The sequence below is a fragment of the Haliotis rubra genome, unplaced genomic scaffold (assembly GCF_003918875.1).
Source record: "Haliotis rubra isolate DU_JTF1 unplaced genomic scaffold, ASM391887v1 Scf80, whole genome shotgun sequence".
NCBI lineage: Eukaryota > Metazoa > Mollusca > Gastropoda > Lepetellida > Haliotidae > Haliotis > Haliotis rubra.
This window is the reverse complement of record NW_025767524.1, coordinates 530,173-556,968: the sequence shown is the minus strand read 5'-3', so window position 1 is coordinate 556,968 and position 26,796 is coordinate 530,173. Positions and strand designations below refer to the sequence as shown.

At 40.7% G+C, this 26,796-nt stretch overlaps 1 protein-coding gene across 1 annotated transcript in view; it reads right to left on the bottom strand.

Moving 5' to 3' along the window:
• LOC124261568 (bifunctional glutamate/proline--tRNA ligase-like) overlaps window positions 1-26,796 on the bottom strand; it is a 47,361-nt gene that overhangs the window by 3,328 nt on the left and 17,237 nt on the right. Inside the window, exons 20-30 of the mRNA XM_046695899.1 lie at window positions 26,466-26,681; window positions 25,908-26,120; window positions 17,044-17,253; window positions 7,404-7,628; window positions 6,298-6,524; window positions 5,332-5,593; window positions 4,828-4,980; window positions 4,511-4,612; window positions 4,284-4,374; window positions 3,985-4,220; window positions 2,134-2,307 (exon numbers count right to left, since the gene is read on the bottom strand). Coding sequence (XP_046551855.1) covers window positions 2,134-2,307; window positions 3,985-4,220; window positions 4,284-4,374; window positions 4,511-4,612; window positions 4,828-4,980; window positions 5,332-5,593; window positions 6,298-6,524; window positions 7,404-7,628; window positions 17,044-17,253; window positions 25,908-26,120; window positions 26,466-26,681 — 2,109 coding nt within the window. The remainder of the gene's footprint in view (window positions 1-2,133; window positions 2,308-3,984; window positions 4,221-4,283; window positions 4,375-4,510; window positions 4,613-4,827; window positions 4,981-5,331; window positions 5,594-6,297; window positions 6,525-7,403; window positions 7,629-17,043; window positions 17,254-25,907; window positions 26,121-26,465; window positions 26,682-26,796) is intronic.

Below are 26,796 nucleotides of genomic sequence, written 5' to 3'. Positions count from 1 at the left end.
TTGTGGAATGGGGCTCTGATACAAATGATTCACCTGTAATGGTGTTGACCTAAAACTGTGATGTGGGCCTGATATACTCTGATACTGTGGGCCTGATACTGTGATGTGGGCCTGATACTGTGATGTGGGCCTGATACTTGATGTGGGCCCTGATGTGGACCTGATACTGTGTGGCTATAATGTGGACCTGATACTGTGATGTGGGCCTGATACTGTGATATGTGGGCCTGATACTGTGATGTGGGCCTGATACTGTGATGTGGACCTGATACTGTGATGTGGACCTGATACTGTGATGTGGGCCTGATACTGTGATGTGGGCCTGATACTGTGATGTGGGCCTGATACTGTGATGTGGACCTGATACTGATACTGTGATGTGGGCCTGATACTGTGATGTGGGCCTGATACTGTGATGTGGACCTGATACTGTGATGTGGGCCTGATACTGTGGGCCTGATACTGTGATGTGGGCCTGATACTGTGATGTGGGCCTGATACTGTGATGTGGGCCTGATACTGTGATGTGGGCCCTGATACTGTGATGTGGGCCTGATACTGTGATGTGATGTGGGCCTGATACTGTGATGTGGACCTGATACTGTGATGTGGACCTGATACTGTGATGTGGGCCTGATACTGTGATGTGGGCCTGATACTGTGATGTGGGCCTGATACTGTGATGTGGACCTGATACTGTGATGTGGACCTGATACTGTGATGTGGACCTGATACTGTGGCTACAACTGTGGACCTGATACTGTGATGTGGACCTGATACTGTGATGTGGACCTGATACTGTGATGTGGACCTGATACTGTGATGTGGGCCTGAACTGTGATGTGGACCTGATACTGTGATGTGGGCCTGATACTGTAATGGGGGCCTGACTGTGATGTGGGCCTGATACTGTGATGTGGACCTGATACTGTGATGTGGACCTGATACTGTGGCTACAACTGTGGACCTGATACTGTGATGTGGACCTGATACTGTGATGTGGGCCTGATACTGTGATGTGGGCCTGATACTGTGATGTGGGCCTGATACTGTGATGTGGACCTGATACTGTGATGTGGACCTGATACTGTGATGTGGGCCTGATACTGTGATGTGGGCCTGATACTGTGATGTGGGCCTGATACTGTGATGTGGGCCTGATACTGTGATGTGGGCCTGATACTGTGATGTGGGCCTGATACTGTGGCCTGTGGGCCTGATACCTGTGATGTGGACCTGATACTGTGATGTGGGCCTGATACTGTGATGTGGCCCTGATACTGTGATGTGGCCTGATACTGTGATGTGGGCCTGATACTGTGATGTGGGCCTGATACTGTGATGTGGGCCTGATACTGTGATGTGGGCCTGATACTGTGATGTGGGGCCTGATACTGTGATGTGGGCCTGATACTGTGATGTGGGCCTGATACTGTGATGTGGACCTGATACTGTGATGTGGCCTGATACCGTGATGTGGGCCTGATACTGTGATGTGGGCCTGATACTGTGATGTGATGTGGGCCTGATACTGATAATGTGATGTGGGCCTGATACTGTGATGTGGACCTGATACTGTGATGTGGGCCTGATACTGTGATGTGGGCCTGATACTGTGATGTGGACCTGATACTGTGATGTGGGCCTGATACTGTGATGTGGACCTGATACTGTGATGTGGACCTGATACTGTGATGTGGACCTGATACTGTGATGTGGGCCTGATACTGTGATGTGGGCCTGATACTGTGATGTGGACCTGATACTGTGATGTGGGCCTGATACTGTGATATGGACCTGATACTGTGATGTGGACCTGATACTGTGATGTGGGCCTGATACTGTGATGTGGGCCTGATACTGTGATGTGGGCCTGATACTGTGGCTACAACTGTGGACCTGATACTGTGATGTGGACCTGATACTGTGATGTGGACCTGATACTGTGGCTACAACTGTGGACCTGATACTGTGATGTGGACCTGATACTGTGGCTACAACTGTGGACCTGATACTGTGGCTACAACTGTGGGTCTGATACTGTGATGTGGGCCGATACTGTGATGTGGACCTGATACTGTGATGTCGGCCTGACACTGTGGCTACAACTGAGAGTGTGATAATGTGACCTACCTTCAGTTCCCAGTGGTTGAACTTCCAGCCTGGAGAGTAGTTGTCTCTGAGATCAGCCTTACATCGGATCCCTCCAGCCTCCAGCATCTTGGCTAGCTCATCACACTTATCCATCAGGTTCTTCTCATCACCTGGCTGCATGCTGGCCGTCACACCACATGGCACGATCACAATCTAAAGTTACAGAGAGTGTGGATAGTTACTACATCCCTAGCATGCTGGCCGTCACGCCACATGGCACGATCACAATCTACAGTTACAGAGAGTGTGGATAGTTACTACATCCCTAGCATGCTGGCCGCCACGCCACATGGCATGATCACAATCTACAGTCACAAAGAGTGTGGTAATTACTACATCCCTAGCATGCTGGCCGTCACGCCACATGGCACTCCATCACAATCTACAGTCACAGAGAGTGTGGATAGTTACTACATCCCTAGCATGCTGGCCGCCACACCACATGGCACGCGATCACAATCTACAGTCACAGAGAGTGTGGATAGTTACTACATCCCTAGCATGCTGGCTGTCACTTCACATGGCACTCCGATCACAATCTACAGTCACAAAGAGTGTGGTAATTACTACATCCCTAGCATGCTGGCCGTCCACGTACATGGCACACCATCACAATCTACAGTCACAAAGAGTGTGGATAGTTACTACATCCCTAGCATGCTGGCCGCCACGCTACATGGCACCGATCACAATCTACAGTCACAAAGAGTGTGGATAGTTACTACATCCCTAGCATGCTGGCCGTCACACCACATGGCGCGATCACAATCTACAGTCACAGAGAGTGGATAGTTACTACATCCCTAGCATGCTGGCCGTCACACACCATGGCACGCGATCACAATCTACAGTCACAGAGAGTGTGGATAGTTACTACATCCCTAGCATGCTGGCCGAGCCACATGGCACAATCACAATCTAAAGTTACAGAGAGTGTGGATAGTTACTACATCCCTAGCATGCTGGCCGTCACGCCACATGGCAAGATCACAATCTACAGTCACAGAGAGAGTGTGGTAATTACTACATCCCTAGCATGAGTGAGTGAGTATGGTTTTACACCACTTTTAGCAATATGCCAGCAATATCATGTTGGGGAAACCAGAAATGGGCTTCACACATTATATCTATGTGGGGAATCGATCCTGGGTCTTCAGTGTGACGAACGAACGCTTTAACCCCTAGGCTACAACATCAACCCCCCCTACCATGAAGGCAATCTAAACTTGATTGAGTGGACACTCCATGGAACAATTCCATCGATTCACTGTGTTTCAGTTTACTGTGCGAGGAAGGCAGCTAGCTGATATGTAGGCCTCCAGTTGTAGAGATGCAGGCTGTAGATGTTTAACATATCAGTGATATTCATAACTGAAGTTCTGATCCAGATTTTCCTGGAGCAGATATGACCAGCGGCTAATATCAGAGGCCAGTATTAAGCTATAGGTCACTTGCAAATCACAATCTGAATCTGAACTTCAAATTTCCCAATTCCTCCGAACTTATGAAAATATTAACAGAACAAAACTCCAAAATTATTAACAATATCTCATTTTCCCCATTCTGATAAGGGCATTTAGTCTGGAATCCTTGATAAATCCCTTTGTGCTGCTGGCGGACCAAGAATCATAATAGCAAAGAAAAATCTTCTATTGACATTACCCTAATATCTAAGCAACAGCAAGTGTTGAGGTATTAGTTCACTATGCAACATTGATGTATGTGCTGTAATTCTTTTCACTGAATGCATCAGATTATTAGTTTTCACTTCCAGGCTACCATTGAGTGAGAATGACATGTTCCGACATGCAGAAGAGTTGTCCCCCTTACCTGATAGCAGGCAATCCTTGGTGGCAGCACAAGACCAGTGTTGTCTCCATGAACCATACATAGAACACCAATTGTTCTTGTCGTGATACCCCAGGAGTTCTGGAACACGTATTTCTTCTCATGCGTCTCAGGGTCTTCGTATGTTATGTCGAACATCTTGGAGAAGTTCTGCCCCAAATGATGTGAGGTGGCACCCTGGAGAGATGGACAAGATACTTCTACATTACGATCAAACACTCAGCTGTGTACTAATCACAACCAAAGTAGCACATTCTCGCACTACATAGACTTAATCGTACACCCTTGCATATAATTCCATGATCTGGTGGACCTGACAATATAACATAGGTCCTCGTACACCCTTGCATATAATTCCATGATCTGGTGGACCTGACAATATAACATAGGTCCTCGTACACCCTTGCGTCACATAGCTCTTCACAGAGAACTGTGGCTTACACAAATGGTGCACACATGATCCCACCAGTGTTTATTGCAATATGTTCACAAGAGTTGTCTCCCATACCTCTGTACAGGCCTCGTCCTTGTCTGCAAATGCTGTATGGCCCTCTTGCCACAAGAACTCTCTCGTCCTGAGGAATGGTTGTGGGTGTTTAAATTCCCATCTCTGTGAAAGAAAATATTCATAATGATCACAAACATGAAGTTTTGTTCAAACTGGCACATTTAACAGTGCCAGAGCCAAATCTTATCACTGTCTTATACACCACTGATAATGGCTGGCAACACCTTCACCACTAAAGTAATTGTCCACCATAACAAAAGAGGTAATCTATATTCTGGCTACAAATATGTATTACAGATCCAGATAATTTTACTGACCACAACATTACACCACTGGTTGAGCCTAAGAGGGAGATCACGGTGAGACTTGATCCACTTTGAGTAGGATGGGTACATCACTGTTTCACTGGTTGGACGAATGGCGATGGGTTCAGCTAGCTCTGATTGGCCAGACTTTGTTACCCAGGCGACCTGATGAAAAAGAAGATAGCAAATGAATTGAAAACAGTCACACTGAAACAATTTTCAAACAAGAGTCATTACAAGATGACAAATCCCCCCTGGCCCCACATATTATTTGAAAGAACAAATCATCTGACAGTTACTTGAAGTCCAACTTGATATTTTTAGACTAAGACCAAAGGGGAAGGAAACACCAGAAATGGGCTTCACACATTGTACCCATGTGCGGAATCTAACCCGGTTCTTGAGGTGTGAATTGAACAGCTGTAACCGCTAGTGCTAAGCTACATACCACACAACATAGGCTACACCCCCGCCCCTCCAATCTTGAGACATAACTGACATAATACATGAACTAACCTCTGGGGCAAAGTCTTCTATATGCGTCTTCTCCTTCTCCAGAGCCCCCTGGGACACAAATATAGGGAAGTAGCAGTTTTCCACACCCAGCTTCTTGATCTCCTTGTCAAAGAATTCCTTGATCATCTCCCAGATGGAGTAGGACCAGGGTCGCAGGATGTAGCAGCCACTCACATCGTAGTACTCAATCAGCTCCGCCTTGGTGATCACCTGGGAGTACCAGTCAGAGAGAGCCTCCTCCTTCCTCGCTTCTAGTCCCAGCCTGGAGTGAGTGAGTGAGTGAGTGAGTATGGTTTTACGCCAGCTTTTAGCAATATTCCAGCAATATCACGGCATGGAACACCAGAAATGGGCTTCAAACATTTTCCCCATGTGGGGAATGGAACCCGGGTCTTCGGCATGACGAGCAAACGCTTTAACCACTAGGCTACCCCACTGCCCCTCCAGCTATTTGACTGCAGTCGCTAAACAATCAAATGTTAAATAGACAACAAGCGATGGTTGATATTTTATCTCCCTGATCATTCAAAGAAAGCTAATTAGATGTTTTCCTCTTTGAGTGGCATTTAGAAGGTGGGAAGTACAATAGTGACTAACATTATGGATAACAACTTCTTTTATTTTGTCACTGCAACAATTCCTGTACCGTTGTCAGGAAACCCTGCTTGACAACGGTACAAGAATCTGTATCAAAAGATAGCACTAACAAAATGATGACTGACTGACTGACTGACTGAGTTTAGTTTTATGCCGCTTTTAGCAATGTTCCAGCAATATCACGGCGGGGGACACCAAAAATGGACTTCACACATTGTGCCCATGTGGGGAATCGAACCCGGGTCTTCGGCGTGACGAGCCAACGCTTTAACCACTAGGCTACCCCCGCCCCACTAACAAAATGAAAGAAGTTATTATTGATGTAATTATATGTTCCGATGATGGTTTGAGTTCTGCCATCTCCTGTACCTTGTGACTTTCTTGGGTCCCCCTGCGGCTCCATCTTCAGCTGACTTTGGTTCAACCTTTTCTTGTTTCTTCTCCTGTTTCTTGTCCTGCTTCTTCTCCTGTTTCTTGTCCTGCTTCTTCTCCTTCTTGTCCTGCTTGCGTCCTCCACCAGCCAGGTCCTCGCCCGTCAGGGCCTTGTACTGCCCCTTCAGCTCAAGCAGGGCCTTCACCTCAACATCTAAAGCAGCCTGTAGGCACACAATCATTCATTTTTTTAACACACACAGTATTTCGTAAAAAAAACATCTTTGAAAACATATAAATCAAAAGAAACTTGACATACTATACAAATTTGTTCACAAGCCAATAGTGAGTTTTACACATGAAACAAGAGATAAAGAAACAAGGAGACATGGTTATCAATATCCCAGCCACAACAAATTGTAACACGGTTTCAGTTTTCGAACTGAGCCAGGGGGATTCATGCCCTGAAAACACACATCAAATTTGGTTTCCCAATCTATAACAGTTTCTGAGAAAATCTGTCCCCATTGTGGATACTGTGCACTAAGTCAAGAAACGCATGACAAGGGCCATAACCCTGTAACAAATTGTAATGCAGTTTCCATTTTCGAACTCCTTCAAAGCATTCATGTCCTGAAAACACATACCAAATTTGGTTTCGCTATCTATAACGGTTTTTGAGAAAACCTGTCCCCATCATCTTGGACGGAAGGAGCTCAAATCATTATCCCCCTCCCACTTTGTGGCAGGGATAATGAAGTGTCATCAAGCCTCACCACTAAATCTTATTAGTTACAACAGACAAGGGTTGGTGTGGACCTATTCTAACCTGGAACAGGTCTACCATATCACTAAGTATAAAGGTATTTCCATTAAACAATGCTGATGACCAATAGTCAAGTATTACCAATTATGTCTTGTCCCAGCCAGGAAATGGACATCAATTTGTAAAGTAGAACACTCTATAAATACAGCCAATTCTCAAAGTTTCACAAAGGGTTAATTTTAATTAAATGCTGAATTCACAGTTGTCACAGGTTTTACAGACAAACTTGATCTAACATCAAAGCTAAATAACTAATTGATCGATAATAATTCTAAACCTTTTCTCCTCCTGTAGTTTTGAGCTGTCTAACTTTTTCACCCTGAGCATCGATTTTTGCTTTGAGCGCTAGCGCTTCTGCCGAGTCTGTTGCAACTGACATCTCAGGTGCTGACTTCGGTGGCTTGGTGGCTCCCTCTTGTGGCGGCTTCCAGTCGTTGCCAGTAGCTGCCTTGTACTCTGCCTTCAAACTCTGCAATATCTTCACTTCTGCATCAATGTCACTCTGAAGATCACAAACAGAATGTTCTGTATACACTATCAAGTGTAAGAAACCTTTCAAAATATCCCACTAGTCCACAGGACCAGTGAGTTGACAATAATTAGTGGTCCTGTCTGTACTTCAATGGTCTAAAAATAACATTCATAGATTTACTTAACTATCAATACAAATTCACTGGCCACCAGGACCACTGCAAACATTTAGTGGTCCTGATGAATTTTTACTAGCCAGGGACCACAGGACCAGCGTAAATTTTGCACACTGACTATCAGTCAAATACAAGTTTCTATAGCAGCTCTGTGATTATAAACTGAAAATTACAGCACCATAAACAATCTATATCTGGTAGTTTTAATCTTTTTTGAGAAAGTACAGTCATGAAGTCATGCTTCACATACTCCTGCAGTAGTATATTAGGTTTATAAGTACATTCATCTTGTGTTTGTGTATCATAAACAATATCTGTGTGATGTCTCTAATTGTTAGTGTATTGGAACATTACCCAATACACACAGTTCTGACCACAACAACTTCTTGCATGTTTGAATGATAAATATTCATGTTCTACATGTAAAAACAATCTGGACCAGACAAATGATGACAGCAGACTTAATATTGACTGAGATTTAACTCTGCTAAAGAACACAAACATATATACAAATTTTCAGAAGTATTCTATTAATATCAGACAAGATACGGGAAAACTGGGCTTCAAACAATGCATAAGAGAATCAAACCTTAGTATTCAGTAGGACCAGTGAACACTTTATCATCAAGGCTACCCTAATTGTCTGCCAGACTGGGACCAAAACTAGGTCATCAGCTATCACTTACATTCTGATGTAATACAGTGACACACAGTAGAATACTTTCAGATCTTCACCTGCTGACACTCACACAGTTAGCCTACTACCATCAGCAAGACACTGGATGATATTACACTATTACCTTGAAATCAATACAAGTATATTTGTAGGAAGTGAATATACATGTACCAAAGGTCGCCAGCTGTAGACGTTTTAAAGGACAATTATTTAATTAGCTGAAAATAAGTTATCCTTATTAACTTAGGATAGAAAAATCAATATTTTGTCCAGCTGTCCCAGTCAGAATTGTGTGTCTATCCCGTTGAGGGGACAGTAAATGGAGACTATACATATGTTTTGGCAGATTTTTTAGACTTCCTGTTACATTGTTTTAAACAAATAAGCATAGATATAATTCATACTGATAAGATTAGGTAGAAATCTGTTTTCAGAGAACATGAGTTTCTCACATGAGTTGCCTGATTTGTGCACCTCAATGCATCTGCAGTAATATGCGTCTAAGGCTTTCAGAAAATTGACAAGGGTGAATGTACATATAAACCATATTCAAAAACTAACGTTTAGTGTCTCAGATCAAGCAATAAATAATATTATTCAAAAGTTGCTCTTATAAAATTACAAGACAATCCAATATGCCTTCTTCAGTGTTGTTCTCTGTAACACATCTGTAAAATTCTCATAAAAACTGTCATTTAAATATTGGGTATTATTAATGGGCACTAATAAAGATTACTGAAACAATCCTGAAGAGTTCTGAGTTTGAGGTTTAATACAATGCATATATACAATGATATGAACCAGTGCGAGATTAACATCATGAATGTGGAAAACTGAAATGAACATAGGCCAAGTTTCAAGTAAACATTTTCAGAATTACTTAAGTACTGACAAGAAAACACAACCAACATATAGTCTAACAAGAAGACAAAGTCATCAATATCCCCCGCAATGGCAAAATACTCTTCATGATTATGTCTACGAGTTATGATTATGTCAAATATTTAGGTGTGTATATAGAAATATTTAGGTGTGTATATAGAAAAGTGGAAGGAGAGCATTGAAAGGTTTTTAAAGTTCTGCTCCAGAAAGCAGCACTATTACCAATTTCAGTCAAACTTGTTGCCATGGAAATGCCAAAAATATTTTATTCAGAATTCCAAAACTACCAAAAGGCACCAGTACACCACCAGATCTATCCATGTACCAAGTTTGGTGAAGAAATATAGAACGGTTTCAGAGTTCTGCTCCGGAAAAGAGCACTACCACTAATTTCAGTCAAAGTCGAACTTGTTGCCATGGAAATGCCAAAAACATTTAATTCAGAATTCCAAAACTACCAAAAGGCACCAGTACACCACCAGATCCATGTATGTGCCAAGTTTGGTGAAGAAATATTGAACGGTTTTAGAGTTCTGCTCCGGAAAAGACAAATGTGCACGGACGGACGGACGGATGGACGGACGCACGGACGGAGTCCATTTTAATACCCCCCGCAAAACGCGTTGCGGGGGATAAAAAATCATAAATAACAGAAAAACATTCCTGATAATGAATTAAAAAAATTTAAAAAAAATTTTCTAATCCTGATTTCATAGCAGTTCAAGACTTACCTAATAATATTTAAACACAAATAGAACTTCAGAAGACACTACCCTTACTTATGAATTAGATACACGGTTTGCTTTGGTCACAAACATCTATGACACTATCTGCAACATGTATGATGAAACCTCAGAGCAATGGACAGCCTAACCTGACAAACCCTTGCATCATAATTCTTATCACTGTCTAATACTATGTGTACAGAAGCTTACAACAGTCAGCTAAACTAGTCTGGAAGTTTGTGAAAAAAGTTGAAATACAACACAACAAACTGTCATCCATTGAAATGCTTGGCCTTTTCATCATGACTCTCCCACTCAGCTACATTGCTATTAAACACAAAATATTGAAAATGTTACCAATACTTTAACCATATAATTCTTTAACTACATTTTCCACATGTAAAAACCAATTTACAAATGGAACAGTTGGAGAATTTGACACCCACTGGTCACAAAATGAAAGCAAAAATGATATCTTAGATAAATACCAGTCTTGACTATCAAATACATTCCTTATAATTATAGTTTGCATATGAACTATGACACAACTGGGAAACTGAAATGACAGGAAATTTCAGTTGACTTCAGTGAGCGAGTGAGTATGGTTTTACGGTTGCAAATATAAGGGCATATGCCTGAAAGTACATTCACCCTAAATCTGATATCCCTGTCAATAATGATGCTTTCTTGAAAGGGCCACTAGGTACACTGTCCTACAAAGCTCAACAATCATACTGACAACATACAATCAAAAGCAAAGCAAAGCTTTAATTTATAATCAAAAACAATAATAATTCTGTTTCAGTTTTCCAAGTGTATGCTGTTGTTTGTTATGGCTGTGATTGACCTAGATGTTGACAGATGACGCAACCCCAATACCATGTGGCCAGGACAGAACCACCTATCTGCCTCCCACAACACAACGCTCATATCTACTGCTGTATCTACTATACCTTGTACCCGGGTTGGGATTCTGAATGCAGCCAGTTATTATCCCCCTGTCTCAAAACAAAGTGCTCCACGTGTGCACATGAACACAACCCACTCGTGCTAAAAATAGCCCCACACGCAGAGCTAAGCTAGTTGCTTGAGCCACCTATAGCACTGGAGTTGAGGACACTGAAAGGAGGCGTTGTGTGTTTGTCCCATGCTTCAGTGGTTCTGCCTGGGGTGTGATTTCTACTTAACTATGAGTAAGGAACAGTCATCACACAAACCCTGACGGATGGACTTCAGACAACTCATCATTGTTCAGGTGTCACATAATCATTTGTGAAAGTTGACAGTGCAACTGATTCAGAAGTGTCCAGCACTGTATTGTATTTACTAGTAATAAATCAAGTGTTGTCCTCTCAACGGAGTCTGGATTACCAAGGTCCCACAGTATTCCCAAACAATGCGTCAAAAATAGACATTACAACCTGTTCACAAGACCACAAAATATTGATTATTTATTATTCTTTTCAGAGTGAGTGAGTGAATTTAGTTTCATGCTGCAGTTAGCACTATTCCTGCAATATCATGGTGGGGAGCACCAGTTATAGGCCTCACACAGTGTACCTATGTGGAGAATCATTTCAATAGAAATGTATCCAGTTAAAATTTTGACATGTCAACAATGCTGATATCAAACAAGAAAATACTTTTCCATTCCTTCAATTTACAAGAAGTGAGGTGAAATAGGATTTAACGTCGTACTTAAGAATATTTCGTTCATATGACAATGTGCATTAGTGTGTATGTGTGGCTGCTTGTACTATCCCAGACTTTAGAAGGTTTTACAGTGCTAGCTCACTGAGATACCATGCCGCAGTTAAGCATGAATACCCCACTCAGGCACTTAATACTGACACCGAGCCGACCAGTCCTTGTTGTACCCATTAATGCCGAGCACCAGGCAGGGACCAACAAGTACCATTTTTAATAGAATAGAACCCTGTGATCTTCTGTTCTCTGGGCAGATGCTCTACCCACTACACCAGGGAGGCAGTTATTTACAAGAAGTAAAATGATGAAAACATACAAAGGTAGTTTGGTGGCAACAAAACACATACACTAATTCTTTTCCTTACCCTCAACATTCTCAATAAGCACTTGACAATGGTACAAGAATCTGTATCGAAACGATTCTCTCATGACATAAAATGAAAATGTTATCCGTAAGTTTGTTCATTATTCTCAATAGGGTCTGACAGAACTGCAATAGATATCCCCCCCCCACACACACACACACACCTCAGGGCAGAAAGAGTAATAAACTCTGCAGTCAACATACGACAAATCATCTACACTGTCATCCTCTAATCCCATCAGCACAAAATGGCTGAAATATTGCCCATGTGACAATAAATTTTAACTAGCTCACTCAACCTCAACCAGAGTCCTGACATTATGCATAACTCCATTAAATATGCGAACAGTTCAATCAATAACAAAGATAATTACATGCTGATAACACTGAACTAAAGCCAAATATCATTGTCTTAATAACCAAGTTTATAACTAAGAGGTTATTTTTTTGTTGTTGTTTAATATCCACTTCCCCAGGCACAAGTGAATAAGCTAAAACCACTTTCTCTGAACACATTATTCTGTTCCTATTTGGTTCCTGATTTTTAACTCCACCACGACATTCATGTCCTAAAAACACATTTGGTTTCCCTATCTATAACAGTTACTGAGAAAATCTGTCCACATTGGGGATACCATGCACTAAGTCAAGAAACACATGACAAGGGCCATAACTCTGTAACAAATTGTAACACTGTTTCCATTTTCGAACTCTCTCAAGGTACAAGAAGGAGAGTTTTATTGATATACAACTTCTTTAATATAATATGAGCGACGTTTCGGTGTAGCTACTAATACCATTATCAAGGTATTCATGTCCTGAAAACACATACCAAATATGATTTCCTTATCTATAATGGTTTCTGAGAAAATCTGATCACCATCATCTCGGACAGAAGGATGGATGGAGCTCAAATGTATATCCCCTTCCACTTCATGGCCGGGGATAATGATATTTACCAAAATGTTGTATTCAGATACTAAATCAGACTAAACACATCAAGCCAGACGGACACACTCAACAATCTATCATGTCTATTGAACCAGCTAGGGTAATAACAGGATTAATTCAGGATGGAGTGGCTGGCTGCCATGTTGAAATGATCTAACATTTGGGGATAGCCTTGTGATTAAACTGTCTGCTTGTCACACCGAAGCCCTGGGTTCAATTCCCCATATGGGCAAGGCCAATTTCTGGTGCCATGGAAATGCCAAAAATATTTTATTCAGAATTCCAAAACTACCAAAAGGCACCAGTACACCACCAGACCAATCTATGTGCCAAGTTTGGAGAAGGAATTTTGAACCGTTTTAGAGTTCTGCTCTGGAAAAGAGCACAACCACCAATTTCAGTCTAAGTCAAACTTGTTGCCATGGAAACGCCAAAAATATTTTATTCAGAATTCCAAAACTACCAAAGGCACCAGTACACCACCAGATCTATCTATGTGCCAAGTTTGGTGAAGAAATAGTGAACGGTTTTAGAGTTCTGCTCCGGAAAAGACAAATGTACACGCACGGACGGTGTCCATTTTAATACCCCCCGCAAAACACGTTGAGGGGGATAATAATCTTTGTGTAGTAGTCATGAGAAAAACAACCAATGTGGTCATACACCAACAAAAGTAAACCTGCCCTACCTCACAGGGCTGTTACTTACAAGCTAAAACAAGAAGACAAACTCATCAATATCCCCCGCAATGGGAAAATACTCTTCATGATTATGTCTACGAGTTATGATTATGTCAAATATTTAGGTGTGTATATAGAAAAGTGGAAGGAGAGTATTGAAAGGTTTTTAAAGTTCTGCTCAAGAAAGGAACACTATCACCAATTTCAGTCTATGTCAAACTTGTTGCCAAAAATATTTTATTCAGAATTCCAAAACTACCAAAATGAACCAGTACACCACCACCAGATCTATCTATGTGCCAAGTTTGGTGAAGAAATAGTGAACGGTTTTAGAGTTCAGCTCCGAAAAAGAGCACAACCACCAATTTCAGGCTAAGTCAAACTTGTTGCCATGGAAATGCCAAAAATATTTTATTCAGAATTCCAAAACTACCAAAATTACACCACCACCAGATCTATCTATTGCCAGCGGTTTTAGAGTTCAGCTCCGGAAAAGAGCACAACCACCAATTTCAGGCTAAGTCAAACTTGTTGCCATGGAAATGCCAAAAATATTTTATTCAGAATTCCAAAACTACCAAAAGGCACGAGTACATCACCAGATCTATCTATGTGCCAAATTTGGTGAAGAAATAGTGAACGGTTTTAGAGTTCTGATCCGGAAAAGACAAATGTGCACGGACGGACGGACGCACGCACCACGGACAGAGTCCATTTTAATACCCCCCGCAAAATGCGTTGTGGGGATAACAATACAACCCGTGAAGATCTGGGGTAGAATAGGTCTTCAGCAACCCATGCTTGCAACAAAAGGCGACTATGCTTGTTGTAAGAGGCGACTAACGGGATCGGTTGGTCAGGCTCACTGACTTGGTTGACACATGTCATCGGTTCCCAATTTCGCAGATCGATGCTCATGCTGTTGATCACTGAATTGTCTGGTCTAGACAAGATTATTGCGGCGTAAAACTAAACTCACTCACTAAAACAATACAATCTTGAAATGTTAGGTGTCACTACTGTTTTGAACCATCCAATCACAGCACTGATGGAATGGCTTGATTCAGCAGCTTTCATCTAGCTACAAAAGAATTCCACTGGTTGTCATGGTAACAGCAGTGGGAATAAGATAGCAAGTTTGTATAAAATATGACTTGTCAAGAGTCAAGTCTGCACATCCTTTAAAACACACAAAGTTTTCTTGACCTTGTGCTTTGTACTCATGTACTGACATAAAAAGATCCCGTCTTGAAATTCCATCAAGTGAACAGCATCTACAGTGTAAGCCCTCTAAACCGACATTCGTTGGGACCGGCCAGAAATGCCGGTATAGAGGGCGTTATTTACTGTGAAAACAGTCAATCAGGTGGTCTTTGCTGAAATATGGAATAGACTGACGCCGGAGTAGAGGGCGTGTAAATGATCATAAATTAACTAGCTTCTGTCGGGACCAAATTCTAGTGCTGATATTGAGAGCATGCCGGATTAGAGGGCTGCTGGTTTAGAGAGCTTCCACTGTATACACAATGGCTCTAATAATGCAAATATTCACCTAAATCTTAAAACATAATGTCATTATGATGCACTTTAATGCAAAACATAACATATTTAGTATAAATTAAAGTTTAAAACTATCTAATCTAAAACAAAAACCCATTACAACCTAATATATAGTGTTGGGTTACTCTGTTCTGAAAACATTCGGATGCAGAAATTTACAACTTGGTGCAATAAATAACATGTTTTTTCAGCTGACAGACCAAAGATTGAAGCTGAAGTGAGCTGCTGATGGAAATCTGTAATAAGCATATCCTGTAACAACAATGGGATGCAACTCTGCACAGTAAACATATTTTGTGTTGCCTAAGACTATGGGACTACATGATGTGAGATTATTAAGATAGCACTGCAGTAGGTACCCTGTGTTTGAAATTAAGAATAAGGGACTCTGTCGTTCAAACTGTCAGATTCATGGAGTACCTAGACTTCAAATTATACAGGTCCAAACGTCAAGGACCTCAAGGTTCACCTTAATTTCAAATGCTGGCACCCATTATTGGTGTTCCGATTAACCAAGCAATCGATCATGTTTTCTCATAATCGAACACAAACAATTTTATAACACTTGATTGCATTAACAATATTTTTCACAATGTTGGTTTTGTCTGTTACATTTTATAAGCACAAGCTTGTTCCATGTCATGATCAAATTTATCACAAAGGAAATTTATGTTCCTAACATACTAGTGATCAAGGGTGCACTGGCAACTAAAGGAACAGCGCGCAAAAAGCGAGATGCATGTGCATAAGCGACGTCAGAGACATGTGATTACTGCTGCTTGACAAAGTGAGAGAAAATAAAAGTCTATGATTTTTTCAAGGATGAAAATGACGGGGTGACCCAAGTATGCAATTACTAAGTACATACAGCACACTGCATGTGCAGCTGGGGTACGTGTCATCTTGCCAGCTCAAAAATTTGTTGAGAATCCGTTAATGCACGTGCATCTCACTTTTCGCGCTGTTCCTTTAGTTGCCAATGCGCCCTTGTAACAAACTGGGAAAACGCACAAATAAATGATGACAGTTTCTTTAACAACTTTTTTATTTTTGTGACACAAATTATGCATTTTTTTTCTAGAGTTGGTCTGTTGTTTTTATTGCAGTCCGCGTTGGTTTGATTCTTTTATGTCTATTTGTTTTTGTGTTAGATTGCAATTCATCGGTATCATTTTGTCTCAAACGGACAGTAGTTGCCTCTTACAACAAGCATGGGTTGCTGAAGACCACTTCTAACCCGGATCTTCATGGGTTCTTCACTCATAACAACTATGTATCATGTATATTGAAGGAGATGACACCATAAGTAGATCTAACCTTGTCACAGCTCATGTCACATCATAACACAATATAGCACGATCAATCTAATAATAAAATTAAAATGACTTTTCTCATATATTTTCTTAAGATGGCTGACAGTAAGAGTATCAAACAAAAAACAACAAAAAGCACACATATTTAATCCAAAATATCACGTAAACTAATTTGTGCTGAAAATAGGATTCATTGCAGAGCAGACATACATAGAGATCAGTTAACCAAAACTATTGATTTAACATGTTGAAGGGATATAGACCAGAAAATAGCAACATTCATATGCCTGAGGGAGAGGTGGGGACATAACAGGGATGAGTTGTTCTCGGATATATGAATGCTGCAACAAGCAGACTATGTCTTCCTTCAGAGCTTGTGGGAAGGTAAACTCACACTAAACTGATTGCCTACCTTTGGTGCCTTCTTGCTTTTGAGATCCCGAACCTTGCTTCCTTGGTCTGCTATTTTCTGCTCAAGTTCCTGATTCCCTCCATTGCTGCCACCAGATGGCGCTGCTGCTTTCTTCCCGCCGTCTGCTCCAGGCTTCCAGTCTTTCCCAGTAGCGGACTTGTAGTCTGCCTTGAGAGCCATGAGGACCTTCACAGCAGCATCCACTTCCCCCTGCCAACACCCAGAAAATACACCCATTACATGGCGTCTCTCTATTGTTGTTACAACACAGGAATTCTTGACATGGGAGTACCGGTAAGAAATATTTATGGCAATAACCTTTTGTTTTTAATGCCCCTTACTACTAGTGGTGTTCCAATTAATTGAAATAATCGAAGATTGGTCACAGTGACCAAACGACCAAGCAATCGATCACATTTTCTCATAATCGAACATAAACGATTTTTTAACTACTTTTTAGTCTTTGAAATACTTGACAATGGAACATATCGTTGAAGTTGTCAGTGCCTGAAAACGTGTTTAATTCATAGAAAACTCACTTCACTAACTGAAAAGCAATGACTGAATATTTCTTGAAGACTCCAGGAAGTTTATGTTCATGATATATAAGTCATCACTTTAAAGTAGCAAGTTGCATCATGTTATACATATCTGCAATAACAACCTGGATTGGAAAATCTGAAAAATGACGCTAACCAATTTTTTCGATGATTGTTCGTTGGTAATGAAGCAATCATCAATTATGAGATTTCAAGCAATTCCCAACACTACTTACTACCCTGAATGGTTACCCTGCCCACCTTGTCCATCAAGACCCATCTGCAGGCCAATAGCAGAGGCCACAGCAGCACATATCTTCGCCAAGGAGGAAGTATATACCACATGTCCTGTAACAGCGGTGACCAATACATTGGCGAACCCTCAGACCCCTCAACACCGAACCCAAAGAACATCAGAGAGTTGTCAAAAAAACACTGACAAAAAATCTGCAACTTCCAACATATGAGCGAGCACAAGAACCTTACTATCACATGGGAAGCTACCAAAGTAGCATTCACCACCAACAAAGGAAGCTGCAAGATGTCCCAGATCAGCTGCCCATGTGACCTAACACATGACTGACTGAGTTTGGTTTTACGCCGCTTTTAGCAATATTCCAGCAACATCACGGCGGGGAACACCAGAAATGGGCTTCACACATTGTACCCATGTGGGGATTCGAACCCGTGTCTTCTGCGTGACGAGCCAACGCTTTAACCACTAGGCTACCCCACCGCCCCCTAACACATGATAGGTGACTGGTGACCAAATACATGGCTCAACAAAACTAAGCCTAGTAAATTGAAATTAAGATATCTTGTGATTAAAATACAAGTAACAGACTTTCATCATCTAACTTACTTCAGTACTTAAAATGACTGGATTTCTTAATCGTCACCAATTTTGTGACACACCACATGAAGACACAACATGGCACCAAGTGCTAGAGTTCTACACGCCCAAGCATCATATCAAATCAATAACAGAAGACAAATATGTTCTTATTGCAAATGCGCTGATGATGGCTTTTGTTCAGGGCCACTGTACAGTGAGTGGGTGAGTGAGTTAGTTTTACACTGCTTGTAGCAACATTCCAGCAACATCCCAACAGGGGACACCAGAATGGGCTTCACACATTGTACTAATGTGGGGAATCGAACCCGGTTCTTCGGCATAACGAGCCAATACTTTAACCACGAGGCCATCCCACCGTCCCCCACTTAATAGACAGGGTATATACATTAGCAAGGATTTTACAGTTTTATACCTGGGGTCACTTTAAACGTCGCTATATGTTGATACCCTTGCCCTATTTTTATCCATTACCAGTCATCGCTTACGATTCATCATTACTAATTAACTGCCATTTGTTCCTTGTTATGACCAATCAGCTCTAATAAACTACTGATTACCTTTGTGAAGTGCCTACCTATGTTATCTACAGCTTTTAAGCACTCTGAAATGTTGGGCCCCTTATAAAATTGACTCTGACGTCCATTACTTCCCCATCTTTCCCCCTTCCATATCACAGACAATTTTTAATTGAGATGTATGTTGCCGCAGTTTCGATCCACCTGGTCAAGGGAGACAACTCAGATGGCTTTACTCAGCAGCTTTTATTTAGCTACAGTTGCACTGTACTGGCGGCCGAAGTAGCAGACAGTAGAATGATAGTAGCTTCGAGACAATCACACAAAGGATTCAGGAATGATATCACAAAATGAAGTGCATGAATTTTAGACCATACTAACGACTGCACAGTTCCTGAATGATTACCACAATCACATGTTTATCTCGGAATGATCAGTGATGTCGCCGCAGTTTCGGTCCACCTGGTCAAGGGAGACAACTCAGATGGCTTTACTCAGCAGCTTTTATGTAGCTACAGTTGCATTGTACTGGCGGCCATAGTAGCAGACAGTAGGATGATAGTAGCTTCGAGACAATCGCACAAAGGATTCAGGAATAACATCACAGAATGAAGAGCATGAATTGTAGACCATACCAACTGCAATTTATAGTAAATGAATAACACTTTTAACTCTTTCAGGAACATTTCTAACAAATGCAAAGAACGCTGATGTTATGTTTTGGGTAAAACTTCAACATGTCCTACAAGTTGTAGTGTAGTGTCATTATAAACTGTACTTTGTTCTTTATATGCGGTTTATTGTCATCAAAGCGGTTGATGAGCTATACTATACTCACTTTGCTAAGGATCAAACCATTGATTCAACAGAAAACTATGATGTGGGGTCTGGTTTAAATATCTAACCTTATTGCAAGCATGGATCCTAGGTTTCAGTATGTCACTGCATCTTGTGGATCCCATACCTGCTATTGACAGGTGTTGTGTACTTGTCAATGACTTGTTCCATGATTTGCAAAATGGTTGATTGGTGCCATAAACACCATTTTTATGGTTACTCATGTCAAGTGCATAAGGTTAGATTAAAGTGGCTGTTTGCCTAAAGAGGGGTAACCATATCATTATTTATCTAGTTTTAAATGGATACAATTTCAAATTTTAAATCAGAGCTCCAGATAAGATTTAGCTCATGTGGGTACTGTACCCACTGTATTTTTTTGGAGTGGGTATTATGAATGTTGAGTGGGTATTTTATTTTCCGTTACCCACTGCTTTCAAATATGTGCGTATTTCAGTCATTTTACTCACCTAAGTATAATGTCTTTTAGTAAGTTTACTAAGCAGATAGTTTTGCCTTATGTCATACCTAATCAAAACCAAGTTAAATATAATGGAAATGATTTTATAAAAAATCACTCATCCTATACTGACAGTACAACACTAGTCCTATACTAACAGTACAACTTGATAGCAATCGATGTCTTTTTCATTACGCAAGTGATGTTAAAAATATATTCCGTACGCATTTGTTTTAAACTTTTCGCGTATCTTACATTTTAAATGCGTAATTGGTACGCAACAATTATTTTTCAATGCGTAATTGGAAATTTTCTATGCGTATTTTACCCGGATACGCAGCTTATCTGGGCCTCTGTAAATCAATGTTTAAGTAAAGATGGGAATTTTTTTTATCTTTAGCAAAGTGTGAGTAGTATATATTAAGACACATATCAATTTAGAAGTTCCAGATTAGCTTGTGCAAACATGTCTAACATTAAATCAGTAAACATGATCAATGATGTGGCCGCAGTTTCGGTCCACCTGGTCAAGGGAGACAACTCAGATGGCTTTACTCTGCAGCTTTTGTGTAGCTACAGTTGGATTGTACTGGCGGCCAAAGTAGCAGACAGTAGGATGATAGTAGCTTCGAGACAATGGGACAAGGATTTCTGAAGTGATGGTAGCAGACAGTGGGATGATTGTAGCATGCAGCATGGAGGTAAACGCAGCAGACTTTGATGTCATCCGACATTGTCAACTTAACACAATCTATTTGATGACATTCTGACAATACTTTGAAGTACTGGCTAACAGGTAAGTTTAAGTGAATGGGGGTCTAACCCTTTGTTAAGAATTATTGCACTCACAATTTGTGCATGCATATGTATGGAACGTCAGCTTGTACCATCTCAGATTAATGCCAAATTCATTATGCTGGCCCAATGGCATACAATGTGGCAGTTCAACAGTGGATACCCCACTCAGACACACCATACTGACTCCATGCCAACCAGGCCTTTATATATCCCTAAATGGCTACCCAGACCAGGCAGGGATAGAAATACTTTTTTTTCTAAGTGTGCCTTAGGGCACCAGACAAATATTTTAGGTGTGCCTTTCAGAAATCAAGTATGCCCACATGTTTTTACAATAAATGACAATGATGATGATCATTTGAAATTTATTGTTAAATAAAGAAATGGGTTTATGAGCATTCAAATATGTATGGTATTATTTAATTTGACCAATCTTAAAAAAAAAAAAAAAAAAAATTGGGATTAAATTAAAGAGTTATGTCTCTGAAAAATCAGGCGTGTCAAAAGGGCACCGAAAACATTTTTTAGCCGTGCCATTTCAATATTTACCGTGCCATGGCACACTAATATATGGGGTATTTCGAACCCTGCCAGGTAACAAATCTACACATCTTTCAGTACACTGGGGACAAGGACTGTATCAACATATTTGCCACAGAAATAACTGTACAACATCACTTTGTTTGGGTTTGTGCTTCAGAGAGGAAAATCAACTTGGTAATATCCTGCATGATTACCAAAAATCACAAGTTTAAATGATGATAAATGATGTTGCCGCAGTTTCGATCCACCTGTTTAAGGGAGACAACTCAGATGGCTTTACTCAGCAGCTTTTAAGTAGCTACAGTTGCAATGTATGGCGGCCAAAGTAGCAGACAGTAGGATGATAGTAGCTCCGAGACAATGGGACAAGGATTTCTGAAGTGATGGTAGCAGACAGTGGGATGATTGTAGCATGCAGCATGGAGGTAAACGCAGCAGACTTTGATGTCATCCGACATTGTCAACTTAACACAATCTATTTGATGACATTCTGACAATACTTTGAAGTACTGGCTAACAGGTAAGTTTAAGTGAATGGGGGTCTAACCCTTTGTTAAGAATTATTGCACTCACAATTTGTGCATGCATATGTATGGAACGTCAGCTTGTACCATCTCAGATTAATGCCAAATTCATTATGCTGGCCCAATGGCATACAATGTGGCAGTTCAACAGTGGATACCCCACTCAGACACACCATACTGACTCCATGCCAACCAGGCCTTTATATATCCCTAAATGGCTACCCAGACCAGGCAGGGATAGAAATACTTTTTTTTCTAAGTGTGCCTTAGGGCACCAGACAAATATTTTAGGTGTGCCTTTCAGAAATCAAGTATGCCCACATGTTTTTACAATAAATGACAATGATGATGATCATTTGAAATTTATTGTTAAATAAAGAAATGGGTTTATGAGCATTCAAATATGTATGGTATTATTTAATTTGGAAAAAAAAAAAAAAAATTGGGATTAAATTAAAGAGTTATGTCTCTGAAAAATCAGGCGTGTCAAAAGGGCACCGAAAACATTTTTTAGCCGTGCCATTTCAATATTTACCGTGCCATGGCACACTAATATATGGGGTATTTCGAACCCTGCCAGGTAACAAATCTACACATCTTTCAGTACACTGGGGACAAGGACTGTATCAACATATTTGCCACAGAAATAACTGTACAACATCACTTTGTTTGGGTTTGTGCTTCAGAGAGGAAAATCAACTTGGTAATATCCTGCATGATTACCAAAAATCACAAGTTTAAATGATGATAAATGATGTTGCCGCAGTTTCGATCCACCTGTTTAAGGGAGACAACTCAGATGGCTTTACTCAGCAGCTTTTAAGTAGCTACAGTTGCAATGTACTGGCGGCCAAAGTAGCAGACAGTAGGATGATAGTAGCTTCGAGACAATCACTCAAACAATTTGGGAATATCAAATATCACAGAATGAAGGGCATGACTTTTAGACCATAATAAACACAGATTATTGTATTGCAGATAACACTTTTAACAATCCAAGGGACATCGATAATATGCTAACATTGATGATATAATATTTGGTTACAAAAAGTAAAACAAATGTACAAATACTCCATCAAGGACATACAGATTCTATTGTATAGATTTTATTACTGGAGCATGTCAAAAGTGTGACATCACAGACTATTTTCATTAAATGCTATTTTGATAAAGAACTACTCTCAAAAGGGAGCATTCTTGCTGATGTAGTTGATAAACCAGGTTGTTGTTTTTAATCAAACTTTAAAATACATTGGCCAGCTAATCATGCTAATTGTTCTGGTGTACAGTGACCCCTACTGTACCAGTGACAGTGTAAATACTAAACACTTTAGGCTGTGGGTTACCACAAATGATCACATCAAGAGAAAAAAGCTTGATGACTGCTTTACAAATAACTGTTACTACTGTTTTGAACCATCCAATCACAGCACAGATGGAATGGCTTGATTCAGCAGCATTGATTTAGCTACCATAGAAATCCACTTGTTGTCATAGTAACAGAAGTGTGATAAAAGTAGCTATGCAAGGCCGAAATACACATGGTTAAGTACTGAGCAGTTGATGCTGGTGACCAAATCTTAAAAGTACAGGAACTCTAACCATGAAGTGTATGTAGCACTATGTTATTCGTTAGCCAATGATATACTATTGTTACGATGGGTTGTAAAGCTACAAACGCTTTGTGGCTCAGACCCAGACGTGTTTTAGTTGACGTGACCTGAAATGTTGAATATTTTTACATCATTGTACACTTGCACAATCATGAAATCAGGATGGTGGTGACAAGGTGTTTTAACCCACACCAAGGAGGGGACCATGGTCCTTTAGATGAGTTTTATGCCACTTTAGACAATATTCAATTTGCTTCACACATTATATCCGTTTGGGGACTTGAACCAGATGACCAGAAATGTAGTGCTTTGTGATGACTTAAAACTTCAACCAATAGACTTTGAAAAAAAAGGTGTGTAGTGTCATTATGAACTGAACCTTTTTGAACATATGTTTTATTGTCAACATGTATGAGGTTGTTGATGAGCCTAGCTATACATAGAGTGCAAATCAGTATGGTTGTACCACATTAATTTGTACAAACAACTTAACGTTAAATCACTAAACATGTTCAATGATGTGGCCGCAGTTTCGGTCCACCTGGTCAAGGGAGACAACTCAGATGGCTTTACTCTGCAGCTTTTATATAGCTACAGTTGCCCTGTACCGGCGGCCATAGTGGCAGACAGTAGGGTGATAGTAGCTTCGAGACAATGAATCAATGAGACAAGGATTTCTGAAGTGATGGTAGCAGACAGTGATATGATTGTAGCATGCAGCATGGAGGTAAACACAGCAGATTTTGATGTCATCCGACATTGTCAACTTAATACAAACTATTTAATGACATTCTGACAATACTTTGAAGTACTTGCAAACAGGTAAGTTTCATTAAGCTGTCCCAATGGAATACAATGTGGCAGTTCATCAGTTCCATTTTTAGATTTGATAACTGGAGAGATGGACATCAGACAGAAGGTTTGCTATTTTGATAAAGAACAAATTAACTACTCTCAAAAGGGAGCATTCATGCTGATGGAGTTGATAAACCGGGTTAGCTATTCTCGAAACTTCTTAAGTCCTACGAACTTCTTAAGTCATTCTTAACACATTGGCTACGACCAAAGTTTGTTTAGATTCCCCACATTTGCACAATGTGTGAAGCCCATTTCTGTTGTTCCCCGCCGTGATATTGCTAAAAGCTAAATCACTCAAAAGCAAGAGTATAAAACTATCTTGATATCTCTATGAACAGTGACTGGTTGGTTGAGGTCATGGGCAATATCACAAGATATTGATTAGCAGAAATATGAGGCCATTTGCACTCAAAACAATTCAATAGGTTGAGTTCGAGGTTTTGAGAAAATGACAAGTAACAACATGCAAATTAGATGCTGCTTATATGTCATTTTCTAAACAGAGTTAACTTTCACTCCACCCAGCTAACAATTTTAATGTCCAATCTCTGCTAATACATATTTTAGAGTGTAAACTAGTCAAACAACTTTCACCCTGTACTAAAAGCCCCCAAGAACAGCAGATAACATGCATACATCCTGGCATTTTTGTTCAGTTGCGTGCATAAGGCACATGTGCTCATGAAATCCAACTGAATATTAGAATACATGTAGTTATAATACAGTACTAAACACGCTGCCGATGAAGACATACCTTGTAAAATATCAGAAAAAAATGTGATTCAGAAAGGTTTGGGTTGGTTGGTTGTTCTACGCCACACTCAGCAATATTCCAGCTATATGACCCGAGCATTCAGTGATCTACAGCATGAGCATCAACCTACACAGTTGGGATACGATGTCATGTGTCAACCAAATTAGTGAGGTGAGGTGAAATTGGGTTACTTCGTGCTTGAGAATATTTCGCTCATATGATGACGTGCATGCGTGTGTAGGTGTATGTGCGGCTGCTTGTACTAGCCCAGACTGAAGCTGGTTTTATAGTGCTAGCCCACTGAGATACCATGCCGCAGTGAAGCATGAATACCCCACTCAGACACATTATACTGACTCCCAGCCGACCAGTCATTGTTGTACCCATTGAAGCCGAGCGCCAGGCAGGGACCAAATTAGTGAGCCTGACCACCCCATCCTGTTAGTTGCCTCTCACGGCAAGCATGGGTTGCTGAAGACCAATTCACGGGTCGATTCAGAAAGAATGTGACAGTATGATATCCAACAATAGATAACTGAAACAGAAACAGAAATTGAACATATTTACCTTTGGAGCCTTCTTGGACTTGAGATCCCGCACTGTATTGCCCTGGGTGGTAATCTTGGTGTTAAGGTCATCCACATTGCCACTCGATGCCTGATTAACCGGGGTACCTGACCCTGTTGGGAGCTTCATGTCGGGCTTCCAGTCTAACCCTGTCGCTGCCTTGAAGTCTGCTTTCAGACTCAGTAACAGTTTCACAGCTGCGTCAGTCTGGTCCTAAGAAGACAAACAACACAAATGTACTGGATACTTCATAGAAGATTGAAATCTAAGTTTAGTATTCACATGTGATATTACCCTTGAGATACATTAATTGTATACAATATTTCCCTGAGGTATATTTTAGAGATTCTCAATGCAGGTTGCTGCAGTGGAGCCATTATATATCAGAGTTTCGTTGTTGAGGAAAATATGACATGATGTCATTCATCGTCACATGCAATAGGCCTTCTGTGTCAGTAGGTTGGGTATTTCAGGTTTTTCTTCACTTTCTCTCTTGAAATGCCAATATATGCCATAGATTATGGTGGTCAAATACTGAATAAAAGTGACATAACACACCTTTGGTGCCTTCTTGGACTTGAGCTCTCTAACTTGATTGCCTTGAGCTGTGACCTTGTTGTTAAGATCATTGACATTGACATCAGCAGCTCCGACCTTCTTGCTAGCTGCAGCAGGTTCTGGGAGTTTGACGTCTGCCTTCCAATCCTTCCCAGCTGCTGCCTTGAAGTCTGCCTTCAGGCTTAGCAGAGTTTTCACAGCAGCATCTACCTGGTCCTGAAATACATCATCACATCCCTCAATGTTTAGCTGTGTGTCATTTGTCAAACTTGCTAAAATGTACGCCAGAACTTCATTGCAGGAATGGGGGAACATTCTCAAATTCTGATTG